Genomic DNA, 27,307 nt, shown 5'->3' with positions numbered 1-27,307 from the left:
GTGAACCGTCTCTGACTCCTCTAATCCTGAAAGATGGTTTCGCTGGTACACACTAGGCGGAACCAAGACTGCCAGGCTCTGGTCTGGACTGGCTAGGGCTCCAGAATCTGTGCAACGCTGTATGAAATGTTTCGGCAATGGGTGCATTCTGACTCACAGACCCAGCAGCTCTGTCCTCCAGTTTGTCAGACGGACCTTAGTCCTTTCGTGCAGTCTTCATTAGTTCTTATAAAAATGCGACCAAGTCACAAGCATAAGCACGTAACAATGCAAACAAGTCACAAGCGTGTGCACATAACAATGTAACCAAGTCACAAGGTGTGCATGCACTATGTCACCCTCCCTATCTTCTCATGGGCATCTGTCTTTGTGCTGTTCTTTAGACTTTCTGTGCTCAGCATGTACCAGATGTGATATTTACCATGATGTCCACATCAGCAGTGCAGGGAAGGATGTCAAGAAAGAGAACCTTTCACACAGGACTCCCATTTCAAGCCAGAGTAAGAGTTAACAGAGGCGGAGGTGACATATGGTCACAACCCACTAGATGGCACTTTCCCTCAATTATAGCTACAAACCTTTACTGTTTCTCAAGAGTTCACCAACCGTACTTCCTGTTTGGAATAGCCACTGAGTTCTTCACAGGTGGTCCCACCTTATTGTTACTGAGAGAGCACCTGCTCCTGCAAGGTTCTCCTCCTCACAGAAACATTAGCTTCAAGACATTACCAGGACATCTGAATAGCCTAAAAGCCAGTCCACTTTCAGAGGTGGACCTGGGCAACTGTTGGCACCTGTGCAATACAGTGCCTTTTCAAAAATCATCTTTAGGGGCTGGAGAGATGGGAGGTTAAGAGTTACATGACCTGTCTTTCTCAGAGGAGGGTTCGATTTTCAGCACAAACAAGGTGACTCACACACAATCTGATACCTTCTTCTGGGCTTACAGGCAACTGCATGTACTTAGTACACTGACATACATGCACGCAAAATATTCACACCCATAAAATGAAATAGGGGAATTTGTAAGCTATCTTTAGCGGTAAGAGGCATTTGGTCTTAGATTCTGCCTTGCAAGGTTTATTATTATTATTTTGTTTTTGTTTTGTTTTCTGTTGTTTGATCGGCTAGTCCACGCTCTGGGTTTTGGAATACACACAGAAGATGGCAGCACAGAGACGTAAAGTGCAGAGCCTACCATCTGACTCTGAAGCCACTCGACAAGCGTCTCTGCCGTTGAGTCTGGGATCTGGCATCTCAGCCCTTCCTTCTCATCTGTTTCCATCATCTCCAACAGTCCACGCAGGTCTTCCACGAGGTGTAAAGCTCGCAAGCTGCCCATGAACGGAGAGGTGGGAGACTGGCAATCAAAAATCCCGTTGGAATATTCCAAGGCTTTGGAACCTGGTTTTGAAAAAAAAAAACCAGAAAGAGCAATCGGATTTATGGTAGGTAAAATACGACACCTGAAAAAGATAAACCAGTCTGGTCACCAGCAATGATCACAACAAACAGGGAAAGGACAAAATAATTCAATCATGTAAACCTCTCCAAATATTACATAGTTGAAAAAATGTCATTGACAGTAAATATGAATGGTGTGATGCCTAACAAAAAGGCCAGCTGCGGGGACAGAAGGAGAAGGAACACAGGCTCAGGAGGAGGTAAGAAAGAGGTGGATGACCAGTTCAGGTGGACTCATGACTCCCAGAGCATGAATTTGAGACACGAAGTCTTGGAGTTCCCTGAAGCTGAGTATGTGTGTAAGAGGTAATGCTCCATTGATGGAAGTGGGTCTTGTATCTATCTGTTGCTTTCATTTGTTAACTAATAAACTGCTTGGCCTTTGATAGGACAGAAAATTAGGTAGGCGGAGTAAACAGAACAGAATGCTGGGAGAAAGAAGCCGAGTCAGGCAGGCGCCATGAATCTCCCACTCCAGAGAGACTCAGGTTAAGATCTTTCCTGGTAAGCCACCTCGTGGGCTACACAGAATATTAGAAATGTAAGAGCTAGCCAATAAGAGGCTGGAACTAATGGGCCAGGCAATGTTTAAAAGAATACAGTTTCCGTGTAATTATTTCAGGTAAAGCTAGCCGGGTGGCAGGAAGTGGCCCGCCGTTTCTTACTACACTCCATGAGCTGCATGTACCTCCGTGTGTGTGAGCATCTGTGTATAAGCGTGTCCTCGGTCATTCTGTTTATAGCCCAGCACCAAACTTCTAGTCAACATTAGTTTTCAAAATCAGTGTTCTAACCACATGTGTGCACCTTTAATCCCCGTACGAGGGAAGCAGAGGCAGACTGAGCTCTGTAATTAAGAAGCCACCCTGGTCTACATAGTGAGTTCCAGGTCAGCTGGACTACACAGAAAGACCCTGTCCCAGAAAAAAAGTATGGTGGTCTGTAATTCTAGTATGTGGGAGGCCTGTAGCTTGATGAGAAGCCTGGGTGGGGGTGGAACTGGCAGAGTTGGAGAAGCAGGACCAAGGGGAAAACCTGGGGGTCCGAGAAGCACTCAAGAGAGCCAGTAGAGAGGGAGCAGGGGACGGTGAGTCCGGGTCGGGCTGTGCCGCGTGGGTTACCTGCTATGATCCCATCCATCTGCTCCAGCGCCGCGGCCAGCATGTCACTAGCGTCGGTCATCATCGTCCTGTCTGTCAGGGGCAAACTCCAGCTTTATCTGGGGAGGACAGAAGACCACAATGTTAGCACTGCACACTGTAAGCGACGCATGCCAGGTTTATTAATTCTATTTCAGGCGATAACTCCACTTAGCAATCACAGGATGTCAGAAGAAGCATGGAGCTGAATGAACTGGAGCCCTAAATCACCTGCACACCAGCACCAGGTAATAAGAGAAGATTGGGATCGTCCACTCGAGGTTGTTCAGAGTCCAGCAGAGAGCTGGGAGCAAAGTTCAGTTCCCCCAAACTGTACAACGTAGTCTGGTAGGATGGTATCCACACCACCCTTCAGAGTTCCAGGTCCCTGTGAAGGACACAGGGGTACTACGGAAGGCTGCTGAGGCCAGGAGGGTGCAGACAGCCTGAAGGACACAGGGGTATCCATGGAAGGCTGCTGAGGGTCAGGAGGGTGCAAACAGCCTGAAGGACACAGGGGTATCCATGGAAAGCTGCTGAGGGTCAGGAGGGTGCAAACAGCCTGAAGGACATAGGGGTATCCATGGAAGGCTGCTGAGGCCAGGAGGGAGCAGACTCCCCTGGGTATTCAAGTTCCTTATATAAAACTGCACAGTATTTGCACAGAGGACTTTGAAGTATCTCACGATTACTTAACAGTATTTAACCCAATAAAAGTGCCTTGTAACTAGACGGTACCCTGCATTCTTTGTGGGTCAAATGATAAGAAAACAAGTCTGCACATCATCAATAGGAATGTGTCTTTTCCAAACACTTCTGATCTGCAGTGAATTAACTGTACTGCAATACACACGCACACACACACACACACTTTTTAATATGCCAATAGGTACCATGCACTGAGTGGGTGTAGCAGCTCCCCACGGTGTACATAAATCATTCACAAACCTTGGATTTTGTTTCTGTTTCACGGTACTACGGCTCAAACCCAGGGCTGGGTGTGCCGGGCAAACACGCTCGACTGAGCTACAGCCCCATTAGCTGAAACTTTTAACCACTACAACTACTCAGTAAAATGAGTTAGCTTTTCCGTTTTATAAAAGAGGACTGGTAGTGTTTGAAACTTTTGTGGAAAACAAATACAGAAGTTTTAACAAAGATCTGTGTGCCGTCCACTGCAGGCTGCATTTCTGTCTATCTGGTTGCACCTTGGCGGGACACTTACTCTGCACAGTCTACCACGGTCTTACTGGTCAGTTATCTACTGAGCCGGGTCTCACTATGAAGCCCCACCTAGCCTGGAACTGGCAATGCCTGGCCTCTAACTCAGAGATCCTCCCACCTCTGTCTCTCGAGCACTGGGAAAGGTGCATGCACATGGTTTCACGGACTAAAAGATCAAGAGAAAGTGCGTTTATCAGAGCACTGGCCAGCAGCAGAATGGGCACTACACGTGATTTTCACATTCTTTGTGGCATTTTTGGTACCAGCACCCACACAGATTCTCCCAGCAGGCCGAGATGAAGCTGCCGTCATGCTGTAGACACGGTGGTGGAGTAAACAATGAAGAAGTGAAGGGCATGCCGCTCTAGGGAAACCTTTGCCCTCTGTTTCCAAGCACCCAGAGACCTCACGCACCACTCTGTGTTCATAACGATATTTATAGGTCTGCTATCAGCTTCAGAATCAGCTCTTATGGTCCACTTTTTCTAACAAAATTCCGCACAACTCTGAAATGCTATTTTTGTTTTGTTTTATTACTAACTTACAATAAAAACAAGTATTTATTTGATAGGTAAAATACTTCAAAATTCTGGTATACCATATTCAGATTTATAATTTTAAGAACTCTAGAATCTTACTTCAGAAGGTATAAAATTTCACTATCGTTTTATGTAAAAATAATTAGCACAGTAATACCCAAGTACATGCATACAGCCAAGGGGCTACATTATAACCTAAAGGTTTTAAGAGTTTACTCATGTGGCCAGGTGTGGTGGCATTATCTCTTCAATCTCAGAAGCAGGCAATCTCTGAGATCAAGGCCAGCCTGGAAACCCTGCCTCAAAACAAACAAACAAACAAATAAATAAAATTTACTCATAGCCTTCGGTGGGCACAGACAACAGAGGTGGTGGACAATCTTAACAATGACACCAACTAGAAAACTCAAATGTTACAACTCAGAGCAGAAAGGATTAAGCAGAAGGGTGTGTGCACGCCCTAAGCTTCATAATCAAGTGGGCTCCGTTCCTTTTCCTTTTAAAAATAGAAATTATATATATATACATACACACACACACACACAACTGGCCATCTTTTAAACTCTTTCTCTCTCTTTTAATATGTACATACAAGACAGAAACACACATGAGGCTCGCTCCCCTAAAAATGTGGGAATATTAGTTCAACAATAACAACCAAAATAAACAAAACAAAAAACAAAATTAATGCCTACATCAGAAAAACATGCTCACCAAAATCAATAAAAAAAAATAAAAAGAAAAAGAAAAATGGCCACGGTCTCACTGAGCCAGAAGAACAAACACATCTTTGAGAGCAGTTCCATCTGTATGGACATAGCAGCGTTTGGGGCTGGGAACCGCAGCTCCGTGCTGGGTGCTGTCTGACAAGCGTGAGCCCTGAGTTTGATTGGCAGCAGCACAAGAACAAAGCTAAGCAAAGCAACAACCCACTGCTTTCCCAGGGTGGTAGGGAAGGGTATCCGGCCTGCATCCTTGCCAGGAGCCCACTGAGTACTGTGACATGGAGGGCTGAGACCCCCTGGAGCACAGCTGTCAACATGGAGAAGGGTCAGCTTTTTACAAGTTTCCAATTCACGAAACCCATCCCTTCGTTAATAATAAAATGTGGCATAGTAAATATCTATAATACAGGTCTATTCTTTACAGGAACAAAGGAACAACCCAGCACTCTTCACAACGAGGAGGGATAAGCTGTTACACATGACCAGGACAGTGTGACGTGAGGGTGTGAACAGCCTGACAGCAGTGTAATGTGTACAGTCGGAGAGTAAACACAAAGGCTCCCCAAACTCTCAGCAAAGTATTTTACAAAGGTTAAGGCAATTAAACAGTCCTACGCAATTATGTGTGTATGTGTGTGTTAACTAATATGTATACTGCAAATATGTATCAATTATATATACATACATACATATATTAGAAATAAATACACAGTCCATTTAACTATGCAAAAGGGAAAAGGGGGCTAAGGCTACTGGACAGTAAAATGGCTATCAGATTACTAAAATTATCAATGGGGAATTCCAATTCTGGTCATTGGCAGGCTGAATATGTTGAGCGAACTGGATGCTAAATGAAATATAGAAACAGCTCTGAAGAAAGTAAGGAGAGACTAAAGGTAGGCTGGACTGGGCAAAGGGAGCTCCTACCACAGTGAGATTCCTAAGCTCCCTGTGGGCATGCCCAGTCATACTCCACCCACCATCCCCACTGCAGTAAAAACACAGTGTGGTCTGGAAATATAGGGCAGTGGGGGAGGAGGGCGGGGGAGACAGAAAGACAGGTATGCAGAGGTGGGGGTGGGGAGTGACGGGTAAGGGGAGCAAGCTGGCTCAAACTGGTCCTCCTGACTTTGCCTCCAGGGTAGCTGGGACTACAGATGTAGGCCACTATACCTGCCAGGTAGAGTTAACAGTGTTAAGAGTTAGTTTGCCAAGAAGTCATAATGAGTAGAGATGTTTTTACAACTTAGTATGAAAGCTTTAAAATACACAACGCAAAAACTGGCAGAATTAAGGAAGAACCACACAAATTTAGCTCTTTTATATTTAAGGTGATTATTAAGGACTGAATGTAACTATTATACCATTTTTTTTTTTTACCCCAGGTCTCATTTTTCCTCCTTTCTGTTGGGATGTCAGGCAAGGGTGGATAGACCCTAATACAGAAGGTTTGAGCAATTCCATCTTGGACTAACTCAAGTTATAGAACAAAATGCCTAAATGCAGATTATACACTGCTGTGGGATAATGCTCTTGTGCTCTGTAAAGATTTGTCATCCATATTGGTTTCATAAAATGCTGATTGGCCAGTAGCTATGCAGGAAGTATAAGTGGGGCGACCAAATTAAGAGAATTCTGGGAAGAAGAAAGACTCAGTCTGCGGTCGCCACCTAGACGCAGAGGAAGCAAGATGAGAATGCCTCACTGAGAAAAGGTACTGAGCCATGTGGCATAGATAAGAATTATGGGGTAATGTAAGTTGTAAGAGCTGGTTAGTAAGAAGCCTGAGCTAACAGGCCAAACGGTGTTGTAATTAAAACAGTTTCTGTGTGATTATTCAGGTCTGGGTCACTGGAAAACGAATGTGTAGTCTCTGTTTACAACACATTCTTCAAAAGTCTGCATGCTACATTCATTACCCTGAGACATAGATACATCATTCTAACATACTTTGTGTATCTACTTACTTCTGACAAAACCTCAGGTGTACAGAGGAGGGCTCATCTGGGATGTGAGTCAGGGATCTCTCACATGCTAAACAAGAATCATACCCCTAAACCAAGGAGCCGTCATAAAAGCACAGATGCAAAACCACAAAATATACCTCTAAATTTCAAATGGGTTTTAAAGGACTGCTGGAAAGCTCAGAGAAAACAGCTAGATGCTATCAAGTATATCTAATAAATGCTTCCTTGCCCACGGAGGAGCTATTTAAGATGCAGTCCAGTTTAGACAGCATGTGTTGATAAAGCTATGTTAATTTTTATGGCTCAGCTGGAGAGTTTTTAAAAGTGGAAATGCTAAATAAAAACATTTTAGAAAGCTCTATGCTCTGAAAAATATTTTATGTACTCAAAAAAATTTTTTGAGGAAGATTTCCAGAGATCCCTCCAGCAACTAATTAATATAATGGGATATTATTCTGACACAATGGAAATTACGATTTGACTGACAAGGAATAGTGAGCAACATTCTAGTGCAAGAAAGCAGACACTGATGACCATCACGAGTCCTTTAAGATGAAGGCTGTGAGCAAGCCGTATCTTACAGAAAGTGAAATAATTACCTATAACTAATGGATAGATGAAGAATTGGGGAACTCTATGATCCATAGCTTGGGTGGTTACACAAAGTTTTACAATTTTCATATTCACCAAGGCAGACAACAGATTCATTAGGTATTAAGAATTCTACTATTGGGGCTCAGTGGTTCAGAGTACTGGCTTCTCTTCTAGAGAACACGGGTTCAATTCCCAGCACCCATATGGCAGCTTACAACTGTCTGTACCTCCAGGATCCAGCACCTTCACACAGATATACATACAGGCTAAAACACCAGTAAAATAATTAAAAAAAAAAAAAGAATCGTACTATTGGACCTGGGTTAAGCATGAGCCAGTGACTGAGCCAGCAAGCAACTGTCCTTCGTGGTTTCTACCTCAAGTTCCTATACAGACTTTCCTTCACAGGGGACTATGACTGGGAAGTGTAAGTTGAAATAAACCTTTTCTTCCCATCCCATGCATCTAGCAATCTTTCTTAGGATTACTTTCTAAATTAGTGTCTGTTGTAAGGAAGCCGCTTGTTCGTTCCAGCAGCCCAGACTCCCGAAATAATCACACAGAAACTATATTATTTAAAATCACTGTTTGGCCCATTCGCTCTAGCTTCTTATTGGCTAACTCTTACATCTTAATTTAACCCATCTCCATAAATCTAAGTATCACCATGAGGTCATGGCCTTCCAGCAAAGTTTCAATGCATCTGTCTCCCGCAGCAGCTCCATGACTCCTCCCTGACTCTGCCTCCTTTCTCCCAGCATTCAGTTTAGTTTCTCCACCTATCTAAGTTCTGCCCTGCTATAGGTCCAAAGCAGTTCCTTTATTAACCAGTGGCGTTCACAGCATACAGAGGGGAATCCCACATTAAGTATCCTACTTTGAAGATGGGAAAACACACACACACATTTATATGCAAATTTCACTCTAATTCTAAAGATCTGAGGGTGGGAGAGGCAGTTCAGCAATAAAAAGCACATGCTACTCTTGCAGAAGACCAGGGTTAGGTTCCAGTACCCACATCAGACGCCTCCCAACCAGAGGAGATCTCTCGCCCTCTTCTGGTCTCCAAGGGCACCTGCACTCAACAGGTGCACATGGCCCCACAAAATATACACTCAAAAAATTTTTTTTACTTTTAAAAAATTCAAAATGAAAATGATCACTAGAGACTAGAAATAAAATTACCTTTTGTTTTTGTTTCTCAAGACAGGGTTTCTCTGTGTAGTCTGGCGGTCCTGGAACTCACTCTATAGACCAGGCTGGCCTGAAACTCACAGGGGTCCACATGGTTCTGCCTCCCAAGTGCTGGAATTAAAGGTGTGTGCCCCACCACCTGGCTAAAATCACATTTTTAAATGAACTAGATATATAGATGGATAAATAAAAGTAGCACCTACATGGACCCACATTAACACCCCGGAATCATCCAACCTTACGCACCTGAGGCCCAGAATGAAAGGCCATGGGCTCATTCTTTGCTTACCTGCAAAGTGAGGTCTCACTCTGCAGCCCAGATGGGCCTCAGGATTTCAATTTCCCTGCCTCAGTTTCCCCAGCCTGGGATTAAAAGCATGAACTATCATTTTCTTCTGAGCTGACGAAGCCACTTAGACATTAAAATGTCACCATCATAACCCTCATAAGGTAGCAAATTTGCCTCTAAGCTACAAGTGGCTACAGTATGTTCGCTCCTTTAAGCACTTGCTGAAGGGAAAGGCATCAGGAAACACAATCACACAGCAAAGAAGTGTTTGGGTTCAAAGTTACAGTTCACAGGGAGAAGCTCCTTCCATGCCAGGTAACGTAAGCTACAGTGCAAGACCGTTCACAAGTCTCCTAGCACAATGTAGGGGTCTCCTAGCACAATGGAACTATATTAATAAGTATGAATTTAGAAAAATCTTAAAAGTAATTTCTATAAACAGTATTTATATATTATAACACGGGACCTCCCACCACTACCACACACAAAAGTGATACAACAGAAATACACTTTTTAGAAGTCTAATTTTAGGCCCGGTCAGTGACACAGTTAGGACAGACTCCAACAGGATAAAATACCAGGAAAGTTCCAGCAATGGGTGTGGTGGCTCAAGGCTTGGCAGAAAACCACAGTATGTTTAGTTTGTTTTTTGTTTTTGTTTGTTTTTGCGGGGCTGCAGCCTGGCTGATGTTTTAGGTCAGGCCAGGAGTCCCGGTGTTCACGTGAAGAAGAAAAGAAAGGCTGTATGAAAATTACCAAGCCTGTGTTGAGTTTTGGTAAGAACTCTCAGCTGACTTTATCCAAAACATCTGCAGTGAAAGTGACCTTGAATTCTTGCCAGAGACAGACACAACTCGTCTGTTTTAAGATTAAGATTTAAAGGAAAAAACAAATCCCCTGAAGGAGGGAGAATGTTCACACACATTCAGAGCGGCTGGTGGAACACCTCAGCACGCGACTGTCATGCAAACAGAATACACTTTTACATCAATTACCACACACTTCTTAACAGGTGCTCCTCTCAGGACGCTCAGCCAGGAGTCTACAGCAACTGGAACTCAGCAAAGATAGCCATCTTCAAAGCAGAAAGACTACCTGATCTGTGGTTTGTGGGCAGCAGCGGCAGGAAGCTTCCTAGAAATGAAATTCTCCCTCTGCTCTAGCAGAAGGCCAGGGGAAGCCCCAGGCTTCCCAGCCAGCTACAGAGGTGGTACTAACAGGAGGGACAGGATGGGAACTGGCCACCAAGGCAAATAGAGCAGAATTCCCCTTCCCACATGCTACTGACTTCCAATCCAAAAATAGCCGTTCTTAAGAAGAAACTAAGGTTTCGGCTTGAAAATTCTTTCCCTAAGTCTTCATGTCTAAAACATATAGCTGCCCCCTCCACTTTGATTTTGAGACAGGATCTGGTTAGGGAGCCTAGGCTACCCTGGAACAAAGCCCAGGCTGGCCTTAAACTCACAATCCTCCTGCCTCAGCCTCCCAAGTGCTGGGATTGCGGGCATATGCCACCGTCCAGGCTTGCAGCTTGTTTTCTGATTGTCTGTAACATCTGCCACCACAGATTCTCTCTATCCACTCAAACTTTTCATCTCCAGCATGTTTTAATGGAACTAGATAAAGAGGAAGGGAGTGGGAGAAGCGGGCGGAAGGCTGTTAGGAGTAGCAGAGGTGAAGAAAACAGAAAGGTTGAGGTCTTCATGGCAGAGGTGATATTTAATGCCAAGGGCTTAAACTTGGTCAAACTGCAAAAGTAGTGTAATACTGCTGACCTTAGAGTTTGGAACACTACATTCGCATTAAAGAATTATTAGAAAGTTCTCAATAACTCTACTTCAGTTCATTTCTGAATCCTAATTTCTCAGAAATGAGCAGCCAAACATTCATGGGTGACGTGGTACAACATCTGGAATTCCTACATTAAAGCAGATGGGGATGAAATACATGAACCAAAGCCAGGCTTGACTATAGTTACTGAGAAATGTATGTACACCCTACTGTTCTGACTACAACAACTGTCTGCACGCTGGAGTGTAGTAGTATAGTACATCCCACTGTTCTGACTACACATCTGTATGCATGCTGGAGATTTCTGTAACGACAGTATTTCACTGCTACCCAGAAGTTCAAGCTCCAGGATTTTCAAGCACTTCCAGCCATGACATACTGTCCTACACAGGTTCCTTCCCTGTCATAAACACAAGCACTCTAAGAGCTCCCCGAATATTTACAAACCAGATCATGAGATACTCGTAATTCTAACCACCCATATAAACACACACGCAGACACGCATGGATGGAGAACGGGAGGCGAGAGGAAAGGAGCACTGGCAATGGCGCCTTCACGTGCATCACTCCTATGATGGCTAAGATGAGGGGCCAAACTGGGACACGCTGGGATGACGGCAGCAGCGAGGGGAAACAGGCCAATGGAAAAAAACTGAGAAATCCTGTCCTGGCTCTGCACTATTAATATTTTAAGAGTGGCAGCCAGGATGGAACTAATGGAAAGATCTACGCAGTAAGACGAGCTCTTTCTCCCCCTGAATAAAAGGTCTCTGCTGTTATTGAAAAGCAGATGTGAGTAAGCGGGATAAATGGCGGATCTGGGATAGGAACGCTCATTTCTACCAATCAGTACTCAGGTATACATCTCCCTGATGGAGCAAGAACTTGTCCACTGCTACGCCCTGACTAGGGCCACCTACCTGTATTCTAACCCAAACTGCACAGTACGCATGGGGCATCATCTCTGCCTTTCCCCATACAGCTGTACGACCTGCCCTCTGGACACACCCTGCCCTTTCATACTGTCCCACGTACTGTTTTCTCCCTGCCTGGACCAGGCTCTGAGTCATGGGAAAACCCCGCCCCACCCCCACCCCTGCAGCTGCTGAGTCCCCTGTAGAAGATGTGGTGTTTGTATAGAACCTATCTAATCCTGTCATATGCTTTAAATCATCTCTAGATTGCTTGCTCACCAGGTCCAGTATCTACTACAGTGAGCTTCTTAGGGACTCTGACATCACTTCCAGAAGTTCATACTAGGCTTACTGTGTTGATCCATAACGAGGATAAATTAGTATGAGCTGTCTATCCATCAAAATACGGTTATTCATTGGTCACCTCCGGGAGTCACATACAAAAGGACGGTAAATGTACCATGGACTCGGCTCCTGTTAGGTCTTAAGTCATTGACCTAGATTTTGTTCTTATTTCAGCAAAGGTTCTGGCAACAGCATTCTGGAGAGGGAAGGAGGGAGTTTGAGAATTCACTTTGACTACAGATAGGCGCTGAACAGCTTAGGCAGAGCTAGACACGACCGTCGGGCTTTTCCGTACGGTGTAGTACCTGGTAGGACCAGGGCCGCCATCCAGCCCGGGTGACTCGGTGCGTTTCCTCACACACACACATCTGGTGTCAATGATGTTTCTCACTGAGCTCCTGGGTGCCGGGATCAGACCCACGCTCTGGGAGCTTTCACTTCATTCGGTACCCTCCATTTCATTTCCCAGTCAAGTCCACCTCAGGAGCAGTTTCTGCAGATAGATCTCTGTTCTAGCTATGTGTGTATTCTGACGCGGCATCCCCAAGCTTGGGTTCTCTGAGTCAGCAGAGAATATGTTCCAATTAATGTGGCAGTCTCTTGAGTTGTTATTTTTTTTTTTAAAAAAAAAATAAGGGCAGGAAATGATATAGTGGGATTTTTATTTCTGCTGTGTTAAAAATACCTTGGAATTCTCTTCATCTCCAAACACTTGGGTTCAGCCTTCCTGAAAGAGTAGCGGTGTGAATACTGATTCCCGCCAGGGAGCTCCCAGCTGTGGCACTCCACCTGCACGTGAAGCTAGGCAGGAAGCAGGCCTGATCCCAGTTCCCTCCCTGCAACATTCCACCATCCCTAACAATCCCTGAAACCTCCCCCAGCCTGCCCCTGCCCACTCTTCCTTATCTACCCCACGGGGAGATACCACATCCACCCCGGGAGGAGTGTCTGCCTCATGATCCTGGAGTATTTATTTACTGGACTGTTCTTTCATTTTTGTGTGTGAAAGGCAGGGGCCTGGGGACCAAATCCAGGCCTTTACTGGTCGGTAGGGTTTTCAATGTTGACGGTGAAGCTGTGAAAAGCTGAAGGAAGTGCGGGCATAACTAGATTTGTTTGGTTTTGCATTATCTGTTTTAAGACAGAGTCTCATTATTGTTGGTGCCGAAGACAGGTCTCACCTCGAAGGGAGCAAGAGGTAAGTCTATTCTAGCCAAATCCAAGATGCCACGGCTTCGGAACATGGAGTTTATACTTCCCCAAGTAACTGGACTGTGTTGCAGGCAACTTGTGAGCCTTTACCAGAGCAGAACAAAACTGAATGAGGCCAGCTCACTTATACTCACGCGACAGGACCAGAGGATGTCTGATGACTCAGAGGTTTGGGTTAGTGGTCTGCTAAGTTAGCAAGTTTTACCTGACAGCCATGAGGATGGCAGGCCAGGAACTAAAGACAGTCTAGGATTGCAGCTCCGGAACCGCAACATTCCAACTGTCTATAATCACTAAGTTGATCTTTAATGCAGGTTTTTGTTTTGGGGTTTTCTTTCGGGGGGGGGGGGGTCATACCCTTTAGAGACCACTAGAGTAAGCTTGGTGTAGACGCATGAAAGCAATGTCCCAAACCCTCAACTGTTTCTTTCCTGAAAACTTGGACTTCTCCCACAATATGACTGTGGATACATGATGTGTTATTCTGGGCCACGTTTTTAAAACAAAATTATTTTTACTTTATATGCACACATAAGCCTGCGTACCATATGTATACAGTACCCATGGAGGCCAGAAAAGGACATCAGATACCCCAGATCTAGAGTTACAGATGTCTGTGAGCCTCCACGGGTGCAGGAACTGAACCCGAACCCTCTGGAAGAGCAGTAAATGCTCAAACCACAGAGCCACCTCTCTTGCCCGTAGGACCCATCTTTAGCCACAGCCACATGAAAATGCCTAGGTCTCAGCAGAAGCCATGGGCTGTCACCAGCAGAGACCAGGATGCGGAACGCCTCCCCCTTGCGGAAGACAACACAGCTGGGCGCCATGAGACTTGACGGAGAACATGGCTCAGGCTTACTTTCCAGACCTCGTTTCCCTATTTTGCGAAATGAGATTAAGCCAAATAAATTTAATCTTTCTTCATATCTGGACCTGACTGTTACTTAAAGTGGGAGCTGAGCAAGCTATCACCTGCCACTATCAATTCACGAAAATGACAACGGTTGACCGGACGTTTGGGCAATAGCTCTATAATGTTAAGGATTATAAATCCTTTCCTTGAGGAAACAGACATATCCACTTATTCCTTTGTTCTGAAATCTGACACAATTGATCCTCAAGTTCTATCCCACCCCTCTGTTGGGTGTGGACATGCCCACTGCATGTATGATCATGGTCTTTTTAATGTTATCCTGTCTTCCAAAGGCAACAAAGCACAAAATCAGAGTGCCATTTCCCACTCTCAAGATCTTCCTCTAGGCACATAATTCCAAGAACTTGTAAAATAGCTTGCTTAATTTCCTCAGTTTGGGAAAATGAACTGAACAATGGAATCTTCAGAGACATAAAACTGTTGAGACCTCTGAGGTCAAAAGGACGGGAAGAGGTGGTGAGTGTGGCCTGAACTGGGGAGAAAGGCATCACGCCCCCAGGATCCTTTCCAGGACCTACTTTCCCCCAGAGTTCTCCTAGTCATGATTCATTCCTCAGGTTTATAAATCAAATCAACACGAGTTTACTGGATAGCCAATTCACACAAAATTATTTTTTTCTCTTTTTTTTCTTTTTACACAAAATTATTTTTAAAATCTGTGCTTTAACTTGGGGCTAGACAGGTGGCTCAGCATTATTTTTCTTGAAAAGAACCTAAGTTGAGTTCCCAGCACCCATATCCAGCAGCTCAGCATCCCCTGTAGCTCCAGTCACAGAGTGGCCAAGGTTTTCTTCTGGGCTCTACAGGCCCCATGCACACATCCACACAGACACACCCCCACACACACAGACACACCCACCCACAGACACACCCACCCACCCACACACCCACACCCACACAGACACACATACCCACATCATTTAAAGATAGAAATAAGTCTTCAAAGTCTCTCTATTAACCAATTCCTCCACCAAATCAGTACATGGATGTTTTGTTTCTCAAGCAAAATAAAAGATCACTTTGGATTACTGAATATAATCTTCAAAGCTGCTACTTCAAATTAAGTATAAAAAATAAGTATGAACCCGAACTCATAGCCACTGTTTGTTTAAGTGAAACTTGTCATAGCTGTTTGCTGTTGTTTTAATTTCCCCCAAGGAAAGATCTTTCAAATTTCAGGCCTACCGGTTGAGAGTCAACAGGAAAGTCTGAAGTCAGTGTCCTGCTTTCACCCACCTCTGACATCTGTGCCATCTGGACAAGCAAATGGGTCTGCTGAGAACTCAGGCGCAGCTTAGAACCACAGTACCCCAGGCGCTCACCTGCAGGGAGACCTCAGAACCAGAGTGCCCCAGGTGCTCACCTGCAGGGACACAGTCAAGTGTGGTTTCCTGTCTAGCTCATCGCTTTTCCTCTCCTGGTTGTAGGCCCTGATGTAGAGCTAGAGAAGTCTGAGGTTGAGGGAAACTAAGGCTGACCAGAAGAAATCGGTGCTGAGACAGTTGAGGACAGGAAGGAAGACTGGACAGAGATCAGACACCTCAGAGACGAAGACCTCAGCACGGTGCAGGGAACAGAGCTGGATGAAAAGCATGGGGACGGTAAGGGAGACACCAGTCTGCAGGGAGGTGCTGGGTGTCTGTCAGTATATACTATACTCCAAAAGAAAGAGTCAGAGGCAGGCAGGACTGCGCCAAAGAACAGCCTACACGTCCTGAAAAACCAGCTTGAGAGACTAAAGCACATAGCCAAAGAATCTACTAGGCCTGATACTTCAACTTCCAGGTAGCATTTTAAAGATGTCCTCCCATCTAAGCTCTGATAGGAGATCTGGCCCTGGATAGAGTGTTTTAGAAAACTGAGGAACTGGAACTCATGACAGAATCCTGTGAGCTTTGTTTATTCAGAAGTCAAGGCCAGGACCACTCAGTGACCCCATGGAGACTGAACCCTCAACCCCTCTAACAGCCCAGCATAGTGGAAACCTGAGCTGCTCTCCGCCGTCCTCATGATGGCTAACTGCAGGTTTAGTCCTGGGCATTAGACTCCCATGACTAGCAGCAGATACAAGCATAGGCTCACCGCCCAAATGACCTCATGAGAGGCACAGCCGAGGGAGGGAGCCTGCATGTGAAAGCCAGCTGGGATGGCTGATCCTATGCACATCAGTTCTGCTAAAAGGCACAGCTTGCTTCTTTAGGGTTGGCTACCCTGTGACGGTAAAGTCCATTTTAATCAAGCAGCCTGTCCCTTGTAAAAGTGGTGGAGAAAATGACTGTAACCCATTAGGTTTCATTAGCAGCAAATGGGCCAGTAGGGCAAAGGACATGCATGCTAACCCCAGTACCAGGGGAGGCAACTTTCTCCGAGGAGACTGAGAGACGCAGAGTGAAAATCCAAGTTAACCAACGATCCTCAACTGTGGAGAACACCTAGTTTAGAAAGTACTCAGTGTGGGAAGGAAACGAGGGGCTACAAACAAAGCAACCGAGACGTGACCTCTGTCCGGGGAAATGCTTGTATTCCCTGTGTAGTAGAAAAGGTTCAATATTCGACTTCACCGTAACAGTAATGGTCACTGCAGCCTTTTAGACACGCAGACAGGACCCTTGGCTCCCTTCCCCTCCTCACTGCCACAGGCCTGCTGTGGTCCCGATGACAAGGGATGTTAACAGGGAGGAACGTCATCCATTCTTCCTGAGCTCAACTTCCGGCGGGCATGGCAGACTTATCAGAAGACAATGTTATTTAAGACTATTTGTCAGGGAAGACAAAGCCTTAGAGCCGTGTTTTAAAGCTTACCTGAAGATCAGAAAGTAAAACAGACACACTGTTCAGCCTTACAGACAGCAGCAACACACATCTTTAATACCAATAGACACACTAGTTGTCATAGAAACCGGGCGGTGCATACCTTTAATCCCAGGGGTGAATGCCCTTAATCCCAGAACTAGAGAGGATTATAAAATGGGAGGAGACAGCTCTCAGGCTCAGTCTCATTCTGAGATTCCTGGAAGCAGGATCGGCATTTCAGACTGAGGTTGAGGTAAGAGCCAGTAGCTGGTTGCTTTGCTTTTCGGGTCTTCAGGTTGAACCCCAATATCAGTCTCCGAGTTTTTATTAATCGTGCTTCAAAAGCTAACTAACATAAAAGGGGGGAGAAAAGCTTTAATTTCCCCGGTCTCTGGATGGGCAAACAAAACCTGGCCTTTGTCTCAGTGTCCAGGACTAACAAGGTATGCACTAGTGACCCCAACACCCACACACTTAGCAATGAGGAATAAGGTACATTTAAAAGTTCAACTGAGGTGCAGGGTATGGCAGACGCCAAGAGATGCAGAAAGAGGAACTTGGCAGAGACCCTGAGCAGCCAGAGACAAGGAAGAGTGTGGAGGAGATAAGGGCATCCCACATCTCTGACGGAGTCACTGGCCAACATCCCAACAGCTGAATACCTGCCAGAAAAGGCAGCCGAGAACTCTTGGAACAAACAGTCCATCCAAAACACTGGAAAGCTGGAAGTGTCCGAACTGCACAGCCAAACGAGGCTTCTGTGGACGACGGGGAACAGGTAAGAAGGGGGGACCAAAGCAGGACGTCAAGTAACAACAACAAGCGGCAAAGGAAGAACACAGCGCAAGCAACAAGCAAGACTGTGACTAGCTCCACTCTAGACGCCGAGTTTAGACTGTTAGGACAGTCACCAACCACAGACCGAGAGGGGTGCCGACTGTGGGAATCAGCACCATGACATTCCGTGGGGTCCAGAAAGGGAGCAAAATTCAATCAACTTATAATTGTTTTTCTGGCTTAGGGAAGACTCCAAATCAAGCCCAGCTGTCTCTGTGAGGCTAACTGGATCGAGGCTCACATAAAGAGCCACACACAATAGCACTCTATCAACATCGAAACCGATGAAGAAAACATCCACTTTCCATGTTCATGGGATGACTCACGACTAGCAAGAACTGAGCCACCTCCCCTCCTACTGCTGCCAGGTCTCGGATACCTCCAGCCGTTCGCACAAGAGCAAACACGCCAGATCAAAGAATGCTGTTTCTGGCACGCTGGAGGCTCTCCACGTAGTAAGTCACAGCTGAGGACGGCCAGCGCCAGCAGCTCGGGACCTTCCAGACTGAAAAGCACACCTGATCTTCAACTACAGCCACAGCTGTTAGTGAGCAGCAAAGTCACAACCACAGTGGCTTGAAAGACAGCTATGATGTCGCACTGGTCATAGGGAGAACCACTCTGCTGCCGTGGCAAAAGTTATATTATTGTTATTACTACATCACTGGACTCCCAGGGATTTCCAGACGTTACTCTTGGTTCTTCCCCTATGAGACAGGTCAAACAGACTTATTTTAAGTGAAGGCAATCTGACACTGCCATCAGGCCGCTGTCCTGACTGATTTGCCCAAAGCAGGCCCTTCGTCCTTGGCCAACAGATGCTGAAACTCAACAGGTTGTGCACGGGCTCTCTCTGGACCAGTGGTCACATTCTCTTGATATCATAGTTCAGCTTTAATCTGAAGAACGATGTCATTTCAGAGGGTCACACTCACTCCACCCCCCCATGGATATTACTGCTATGATACCCTGTGTTACTGTCCTAAGATTACCACTGTGAAGGCTGTAAATACATTTGGATCAGGAAATGAAATAATCCGCATAACTGGAGTATCAAGAACAGACTGGGGATAGCTGCAAAGGAAATAGGCAGTGCTGAGCGCCGGGTCATGAAGGGCCATCTTGAGAATATGAAGCTACCTTACGAAACAGAAGAATGTAAGGAAGGGGCCTTGAGCAGAGGTGACCTGACATGACCTGTGTGTCTGAAAACTCTCCTTAGCTTTCCTGAGGGAAGCCAGAGAAGAAGTGGGGAAATACCGCTCAGGATGTTTTAGGAGATAGAATCCGTGGGGCTTCTTGAGGGACGGTGCAGGCACGGAAGCACGAGAGAGGAGTCACCAAGACGATGCCCCGCTGGGGCAGGAAAGAACCGGCAGACACTTGTAAGAAGAGCAAATCTGACGCGGAAGGTCATGAATTCAGTATTAGAGTCGAGACTTCTGTAAAGCAATGTGTGAAAACACTCTTCAACACACGTGGGTACTAAAATAAAACAGGCTAGATTTACATTTTCAAAAATAAAACTGGAAAACGCAATGACGATCAGGGGTTCAGAAGCACCGAGCCTACAAGCTGCTTCTAAACTGAGAGTCTTTAAACTACTCTCCATGGCCGCATTCCTGTCCCACCCCCAGAATAGTTCTGATGAGACCAGTTGCTCTGAGAGGAAAGGAGTTTCACAGGAAAGAAAAAGGGGTAAGTAGTCAAGATCACATGACGGTCACCTTACTAGACCTGGATGGAGGTGGGCGGTCCTTGGACTCCCCACAGGTCAGGGAACCCTGATTGCTCTTCGAGCTGATGAGGGAGGGGGACTTGATCGGGGGAGGGGGAGGGAAATGGGAGGCGGTGGTGGGGAGGAGGCAGAAATCTTTAATAAATAAATAAATTAAAACAAAAAAGATCACATGACGGACTAAGCATCATCCCTTCCCTGTATTGCTAGTATAATTTGTTCCCTTCATAATCTGTGGATTTTTTTCCATAAAACACCCAGTCCATTAAGACCAAAGACTCTCAGACTCCACCCAGACCTACTGAAACTAGAAACTCTAAGGGTGGAGTGGGAAAACCGTGTGGTGACAAGGACAACCATGACCCAGGAGGACAAGGAAACGTACTCCAGTCCCGAAACCACTGACAATTCCCAGAAAGGTCTCCTTCTGCTTCCATCTATCTGCTGTATTTTACTCTCCACTAAGAGTCCTTGATCCTTAAAAGCTGCATTCAACATCTATGTAACCGCCCTTCCCCAGCAATGCAGCCCTTCCTGTGAGATCTCAGGTCTGTCTCTCCAAAACTCGAATCTTACCCCTGCCCTGAGCCAAGTGCCTGTGGCATTGCCCACCTGATCTGAGCACACATTCACAATAGAGATCCTGCTTTTCACTGGAATTCACCACATCTACTTATTCTGGGCCAGCTGTTTCTCAAGGTGAAATCAACAAGCAGAAAAATCACCTGGAAGGAAACCATGACTGCCAGGCTTGCCTGGGCTCCAGAGGAAGACCCTGTGAGGATCATGAATCCCAGGCCAGCCTGGGTTCCAGAGGAAGACCCTGTAAGGATCATGACTCCCAGGCCGGCCTGGGCTCCAGAGGAAGACCCTGTAAGGATCATGACTCCCAGGCCGGCGTGGGCTCCAGAGGAAGACCCCCATCTCACCACGCACAATTACCTGGAAGATCCTGTTCCTTGTCTATTTAACCAGAAAGAAATTCCTAGGAATAGGGCATTAGAATCCATACTTTCAAGACACATCAGAATTTAATTTTTATGCCTGTAGATGAAATTCATCTTGATAATTAACCTTGGATCAACTGCCTCCGGGTTTAAGAGAACACTGGGACAGACGCTACACTAAACCAAAGGGGTAATTTAGCACGTGGTGCACTTCTTAAATGCAGTCTCTGGGTTCTGAGTCTTCAAACAACCACCAGGTAGGTCCCGTGCTCACTCTGGATTTATCTGTGAATACAGTGGGCTAGTCTTCCTATCGCGTAACTTACGGAATTACATCTCAAGGTTACCGAACTTTACTTTCAGCCCAGATGTCATAATACACAGTGAAGGTATTTTCTGGTCTACTCTCCTTAAGTCATTTGTCTACTGCCAGAGTTTCTGTAAGCCTCGACAAAATGGAAACGTGAATGTCAAGACACAAGGGAAGACATCCAGATAGCTATCAAATATGACTTACAAGTAGTGCAACATGTCCCACCCCAAAACCATCCCACCCTTAGCCATGAAGGTTAAACTTGTTCTTAACCAACATGTTCCGTGCCCAGGAGCTCCACCTTCCTCCACCCCCAGGTACCTGCTGGCAGCCAGTCAAAACAATCACCCAAAGATGTACAGAAGAGACGCAGAAAAAAGTCAGAGACAAGTGATTTTTAACACGACTGGGAAAAAAAAATAATTGGCTGTAAAACAAAAAGAGAAGATGACAGTCTGTTTACAAAAATTACCACCGAGCGTTCTTAAAGAGACTTGTGCCTGTCTTTATCTTGCCAAACACACGCCAATCCTCCTCCTAAAAACCGCACAGTCTAATTAAATTCCCACCAGTCCTTTCTAAGCTAAGATGCACATGAGCCACGGGTGACAGAAACACACGGGCAAGTGAGCACACACACTCTCACTCGCTCACACATACTCCCCACGTTTATGAAAACACGAGCTTGTGGGTAACTTTTCCTTGTTTGGATCTGACAACAGGCTTGTCAAATTCCACTTCCAGGAGAGCATTGATCCATATTCGTGGAGGGAACATACATTGGCTAGTGCAGGCTTGCCAGAATACTTTTAACTGAAACATAATCTATAGCTGGGTGGTGGTGGTGAAGGCCTTTAATGCCAGCACTCGGGAGGCAGTGGCGGGTGGATCTCTGTGAGTTAGGGGCCAGTCTGGTCTACAGAGCTAGTTCCAGGACAGCCATGGCTGTTACACAGAGAAATCCTGTCTCAAAAATTCCTATTAAAAAAAAAAAAAAAAAACCTAAAAATAAAATAAAAAAAAGGAAAAACGAAATGCAATCTATATAACCAAAGCTGCCTTTTAACGTGTCCAGTCCAAGAAACCTTAACAACGCTTACAGTCCTGTAACCGCTACCAACACTGCTGAGACTTATTGCTCGGTGGAGGCACCATGGATATGAGCACAGAAGCTGAGGGCTGTGCAGGCCCAATCCAGGGATGATCTGAACGTAAACAAACCTTACCAGACATCAAGGATTTGGTTGAGAAAATGCAAAAGAGCTTAATACTTTTACATTTATCTTATGTGAAATTACAATATTGTATATGAATTACCTGAAGTACAGCACAAATAACTGTACCCGAGTCTGTTAGGCTGGGAGCCTAGGCCCCAGTCCCTGGCATCTATCTCAGCCCCCAGGCCTCGTCTGGACTTTAAATCCCAGCAGGCCGTCCTGACCCCTCCCTGGGGGTGGGGTCAGGACCATTCCCCAGGGTACTTAAGTGATCCCCCAAAAGAAGAACACGTGGTCCCTCTTTCTTCCTCCCAGGGGTCGCATTCCTGCGGCTTCCTGGTTTCCCCCTCGGGGCCACCAGAGAGCACAGATCTTCCATTAAACCTGGATATTTCTTAATTCGGTTTGTTTTGATTTGGCTTGATTGGGAATTTTTGCGTCATCAGAGAGCTCGCTTAGGAAATATTCCTAACATTTGGACAAGTGGCGGGTAAGTCCATTACTCTGCCACTGTCCTACATATATTCTTGTAGGACAATTTTTCTCTCTTTCTTAGCTATACTGGCTTGCCCAGCACATTTACTGGGTGGAGATATCCTTAGCCGCTTCCCCAAAGCTTTGTTCCACTTCTTGGAGCCCCTTAACCCCGCCCATCTCCAAGATTCTATTTTACAGGTTCACGCCTCCTGCCAGACGTGTGCCCAGGCCAACCCACAAGGAGCTCTCTACATACACCAGCTTCATGGACACCAACCGCACAAAGATTGGCAGGTTAATTTCACCCATATGCATACTCATAAAAAACTTCGTTGTCTCTTAACACTCATGGACGCTTTTACAGGATGGATAGAAGCGTTTCCAGTCACCAGGGAAACAGCAGATGCGGTGGCTCACAGTCACGGAGCTCCTGTCAGAAGCTCACATCTCCTGGACAATGGGACTCATCAAACAACTAAACAAGCTCTCCACCAAATTCAGGTTGTCTTGGCCCTCGCCTCAGGGCCAGCCCATGTTCCCCTATGGGCCTGAGCCCTTTTGAGTTGCTTTATGGTAGGCCCTTTCTCCTTGACCATCACCTCCCAGCTCAAACTCCTCCACTGGTGGGGTACGTTCCCTACCTCTCCTTCTTAAGGACAGGACCTCACATGGTAATCCTCACCACCACTCCCCCCCCCCCGGTTGCCAAGCTCTTGGGATACCCATGCTGGTACCATCTCTCCAGGCTCAAGCGGGCACCTGCTCGAGACACTTGGTCTGCCCAGCAGACAGGACCTTCCACCCTCCGGTTTTTCAGGATGCCGCAATGAAGGGCCTACCTGCTCCTCATTCTGGCACACTCACCTTTATCAATAACAACTTTTTTTCCAGCCACCTGCCTTCTCATCTCCCCCAAAAAACAGCTGCCTGCCTTCTCCGGGATGACAGTTCATGGGATGCCTTTCAAGCCACACCTCGCTAAATGTGGACACCTGGCTCTCCCCTTCCCCACATCACCCCGTACCCGCAGGAAGTAGCCAGATTTGAGTCTACGTCCTTTGTTCCCAAGAGAGCCTAAGTGTTTGTCATAAATACCATTCCAATTTTCTATCACCCCTATAGCCAAATAGTCCGGAATGTTAGGCTGGGAGCCTAGGCCCCAGTCCCTGGCATCTATCTCAGCCACCAGGCCTGGTCTGGACTTCAAATCCCAGCAGGCCAGTCCTGACCCCTCCCTGGAGGTGGGGTCAGGACCACTCCCCAGGGTACCCAGGGTACCAAAAGAAGAACTTGTGGTCCCCCTTTCTTCCTCCCGGGGGTCGCTTTTCTGCAGCTTTCCGTTTCCCCCTCGGGGCCACCCGAGAGTGCAGATCTCCCATTAAACCTGGATATTTCTTAATTTAGCCTGTTTTGATTTGGCTTGACTGGGAATTTTTGCGTCGTCAGAGAGCTCACTTAGGAAATATTCCTAACAGAGTCTTTCCTCTTTTTATGCGCCTATTAGAAAATTAAGTTAATGATCACACTTGCGCCTCAAACGGCCTTCTCCTAACAGATGGTTTGTCGCCTTGCCCATCTGCAGGGAACACCATACCCGGCCCCAGCTCCAGGCAACTACCAATTACCTTGACTCCCTGAAAGATCTGTTTTCAAGAGGATTTAAAATACTTCCCCTAAAACACTTATCCTGATGCTTCTGATTTTTCTTAAGTATTTTGTGGAGGCTTTTAAAACATAATTTTTAGCATTCATTTTCAACTCTGTGAGATTTTTAAAAGACTCATCTATAGTATTTGTCAATCAATATCATTTTCATTAACCAGCCTCCAATGCACTTGCTGCAATGAACTGTCTTCCCAGGGATGTGCGCCCCGGTCCTCAAATGAATGGAGGCCATTGTGAGCGCACACAACAGCATCTATTCACAGATGCTGCAGGAGATCTGAGCCAGAGGTGGGGAGCCTCCCAGGGCTTCATTTTTCTTAGCCTCGGGGAAATGCAGAAAAAGCTTTATCTGTGCTAATGGGCTGGGGAGAAACAGGCAGCACGGAGCAGGCAGACGTGGGAGGGAAGCAGAAGGGTGTTAAGGCCGGGAGCGGGCCTGTGAGGGAGGGCTTTGTGGTACTCAGTGACAACAGCCAGAGACAGACAGAGCCAGTCAACTGCATCCTGCCTCACGCACTGCAGCCCTGCCTGCTCCCTGTCTGTTTTACTCCGGGTCCCTTCTAACGAAACTGAAAATAATTATTATTTATAACAGGCACTCATGCTGCCTGCTGCTATTCACAGCCATTTTCACTTATTTCTCAGTTACTTTTAACCATGTGTTTGATTTCCCAAAATACAAGAAGCACAGTAGGCAGGCTCTCTCCTTCCTGACGCTGTACTTCTGTGGTGCGGAACACTGAATAGAGGGTTCCACATAGGCCAGGCAAGTGTTCTACCACTGAGCTACACCCCCAACCCCGAGCTCTACTCTCGGTAAGGTTAACTTGGGAACTGGGTGCCAGCGCCTCGGCCTCTAGTTAGATTCCTTCTTAATACTCAGCCTTGGACCTTTCTGCCGGCCCTCACTTCACACCCATTTCCCTCACAGTGCCCTGAGGACTTGATAGGAGGAAGAGCTTCCGCATTTTAAGCATTTCACTACAAGTCTCTTAAGGAAATTCTACTCTTCGGCTTCAGGTTTACCGGGGAGCCTACATCCCCCCAGTGTTCCCCTTCAAACATTTCTGGTGTTGGTAGAAACACTGCCCAATTAGAGAGTTGTCAACGGGAGACCTGTCAGCCAGCACTCTGTCCACGTGTCCAGAGCAGGTAATGCTCTTTTTACACACCCAGACAAAAGATTCCTTTTGGTTCTTTCCTCTGGATGGCAGAAAGCACTCAAAACAGACGTCTCCACAGTGGCTCCCACGCTAGCTGTAGACTCGGCGAGGACACTAACTCTGAGAGTCCTGTAGTCTCAGGCTTGTGCTGGCTGGTGCCAAGCTGGCAGGAGCAGACACACCAGAATAGTGTTAATCACGTATCTGGAAACCCCTGGTCAAATTGACACAAAAATTATAATCATCAAATCGGAAGCTTCTTCTCTACAAATTGAGGTTTCCAGCCCCATCAAGTCAATGACCTTAGGAAGTGTTCCAGTTCTCAGGCACTATTATTGCTGGCTTGCAGCCCAAACTACTTGAAGTTCACAGCCCACTATCACTGTTGAAGTCTCGAGTTTTATTATGGGTGGTCTTGCTTCAAGAGACATTAAAATGGTAGCTCAAGAGAAGCCAGACCAGCAAGTCCAACTAAGAAACTAACATAGGCAGACGGTGGTGGCGCACACCTTTAGTCCCAGCACTAGGGAGGCAGAGGCAGAGGCAGAGGTAGGTGGATCTCTGTGAGTTCGAGGACAGCTTGGTCGACAGAGTGAGTTCCACAACAGGCTCCAATGCTACAGAGAAACCCTGTCTCGGGGGGGGGGGGGGGGAGAAACAAAGAAAAATGAAATAGGTATTGTTGCTGAAGACCCCAAACCCCTGATTGACATAAGACAAAAGCTGGGGTGTCATGTAGAACTCACAAAACGCCATTCTAAGGGAGATATGAAGATGGATTTTTCAAACTCTGAATAAATTTATGCATATATTAATATGTTTATTAACATATTAAATAAATATATATTAAACTATTAGCAGTGACTATCTTTTTTATTCTCGGAAGCTAGAGACACAGTAAGTTTCAGGGACTTTTACAACCTGAACTGTGCATTTAAAATGAGGAAAGTGTGAGTGTGTGTGTGTGTGTGTGTGTGTGTGTGTGCGCGCGCACATGTATAGGAAGAGAAGCAGAGCAGAGCTCCAGAGAGGAGGAAAGAAGAAGGGAGGACACCAGGGAGCAAAGGAGGGTAAAAATGGAGCATGCAGATTTCTCTGGGCTCTCTCTGGAGCCCTTCTGTTTACAGGGCCACGTTCTTCTCTCTGCTGTTCATATTTGGTGTTCATATTTGGTGCACAACGCCCTATGTCCAGGGGAAGCAGGCAGCACAGCTTCGCCTCACCTCATCCCCTCTTCGGTGCACACAAGGAAAGCCTGAGGAATACTCTTCTAGGCCCTAGCCCGTGTGGCGCAGAGGAGGAAACTGGGTGCTTACTTTACGCCTTTCCCTGCACAAGTGGTCCTCGTGTAGGGCACCTGCAGAGCTAACGTGTCTCCTGGAACATGACGCTCACCGAGGAACCAGGATGTGGTTTCGCTTGTGGATTGACTCACTTTCCCCAGATGTAAGGAGGGGGTGCAGGGAGACAGGATGAGCACAGCCCGTCTGAATCCAGGTTCCTGAGGATATGGTCTAGGAAGGTGACCGTGCAGAGAACCACTTGCACCTCGGCTCCTTCCTCAGAAAATCGGTGATGGTTACAGTCGGGGTTCCTTCCAGGAGAACTCAGAACTGAGTAAAGGGGTCATCACAAGACCCAGCACACAGCTACGTGGTCCCCAGTCGCTGATGACGCCTAGGGCAGTCTGAGGGCCACGCTAAGCTGTATCTGCTGCACAGCAGAAAATGCTTCTCCGGCCTTCAGCAAAGACTGTATTGTATCATGCCATCAACACCCACAACCACCTAATTTAACAGACCTAGAGATGGAGGCCAACGCAG

At 46.3% G+C, this 27,307-nt stretch overlaps 1 protein-coding gene across 12 annotated transcripts in view; it reads right to left on the bottom strand.

The window, feature by feature from the left end:
• Ppfibp1 (PPFIA binding protein 1) overlaps positions 1–27,307 on the bottom strand; it is a 145,125-nt gene that overhangs the window by 53,647 nt on the left and 64,171 nt on the right. For all 12 annotated transcript variants that reach the window (XM_041633406.1, XM_041633439.1, XM_041633429.1 and 9 more), the window contains exons 3-4: positions 2,586–2,683; positions 1,199–1,404 (exon numbers count right to left, since the gene is read on the bottom strand). In XM_041633406.1, the coding sequence (XP_041489340.1) occupies positions 1,199–1,404; positions 2,586–2,649 (270 nt within the window). In that variant the 5' untranslated portion in view covers positions 2,650–2,683. The remainder of the gene's footprint in view (positions 1–1,198; positions 1,405–2,585; positions 2,684–27,307) is intronic.

This window comes from Microtus oregoni, unplaced genomic scaffold, assembly GCF_018167655.1.
Source record: "Microtus oregoni isolate MIOR12 unplaced genomic scaffold, Mior012 000002F_ref0000024, whole genome shotgun sequence".
NCBI classification, from domain to species: domain Eukaryota; kingdom Metazoa; phylum Chordata; class Mammalia; order Rodentia; family Cricetidae; genus Microtus; species Microtus oregoni.
Note: the sequence above shows the minus strand (reverse complement) of the source record. Positions and strands in the feature narration are given on the sequence as shown.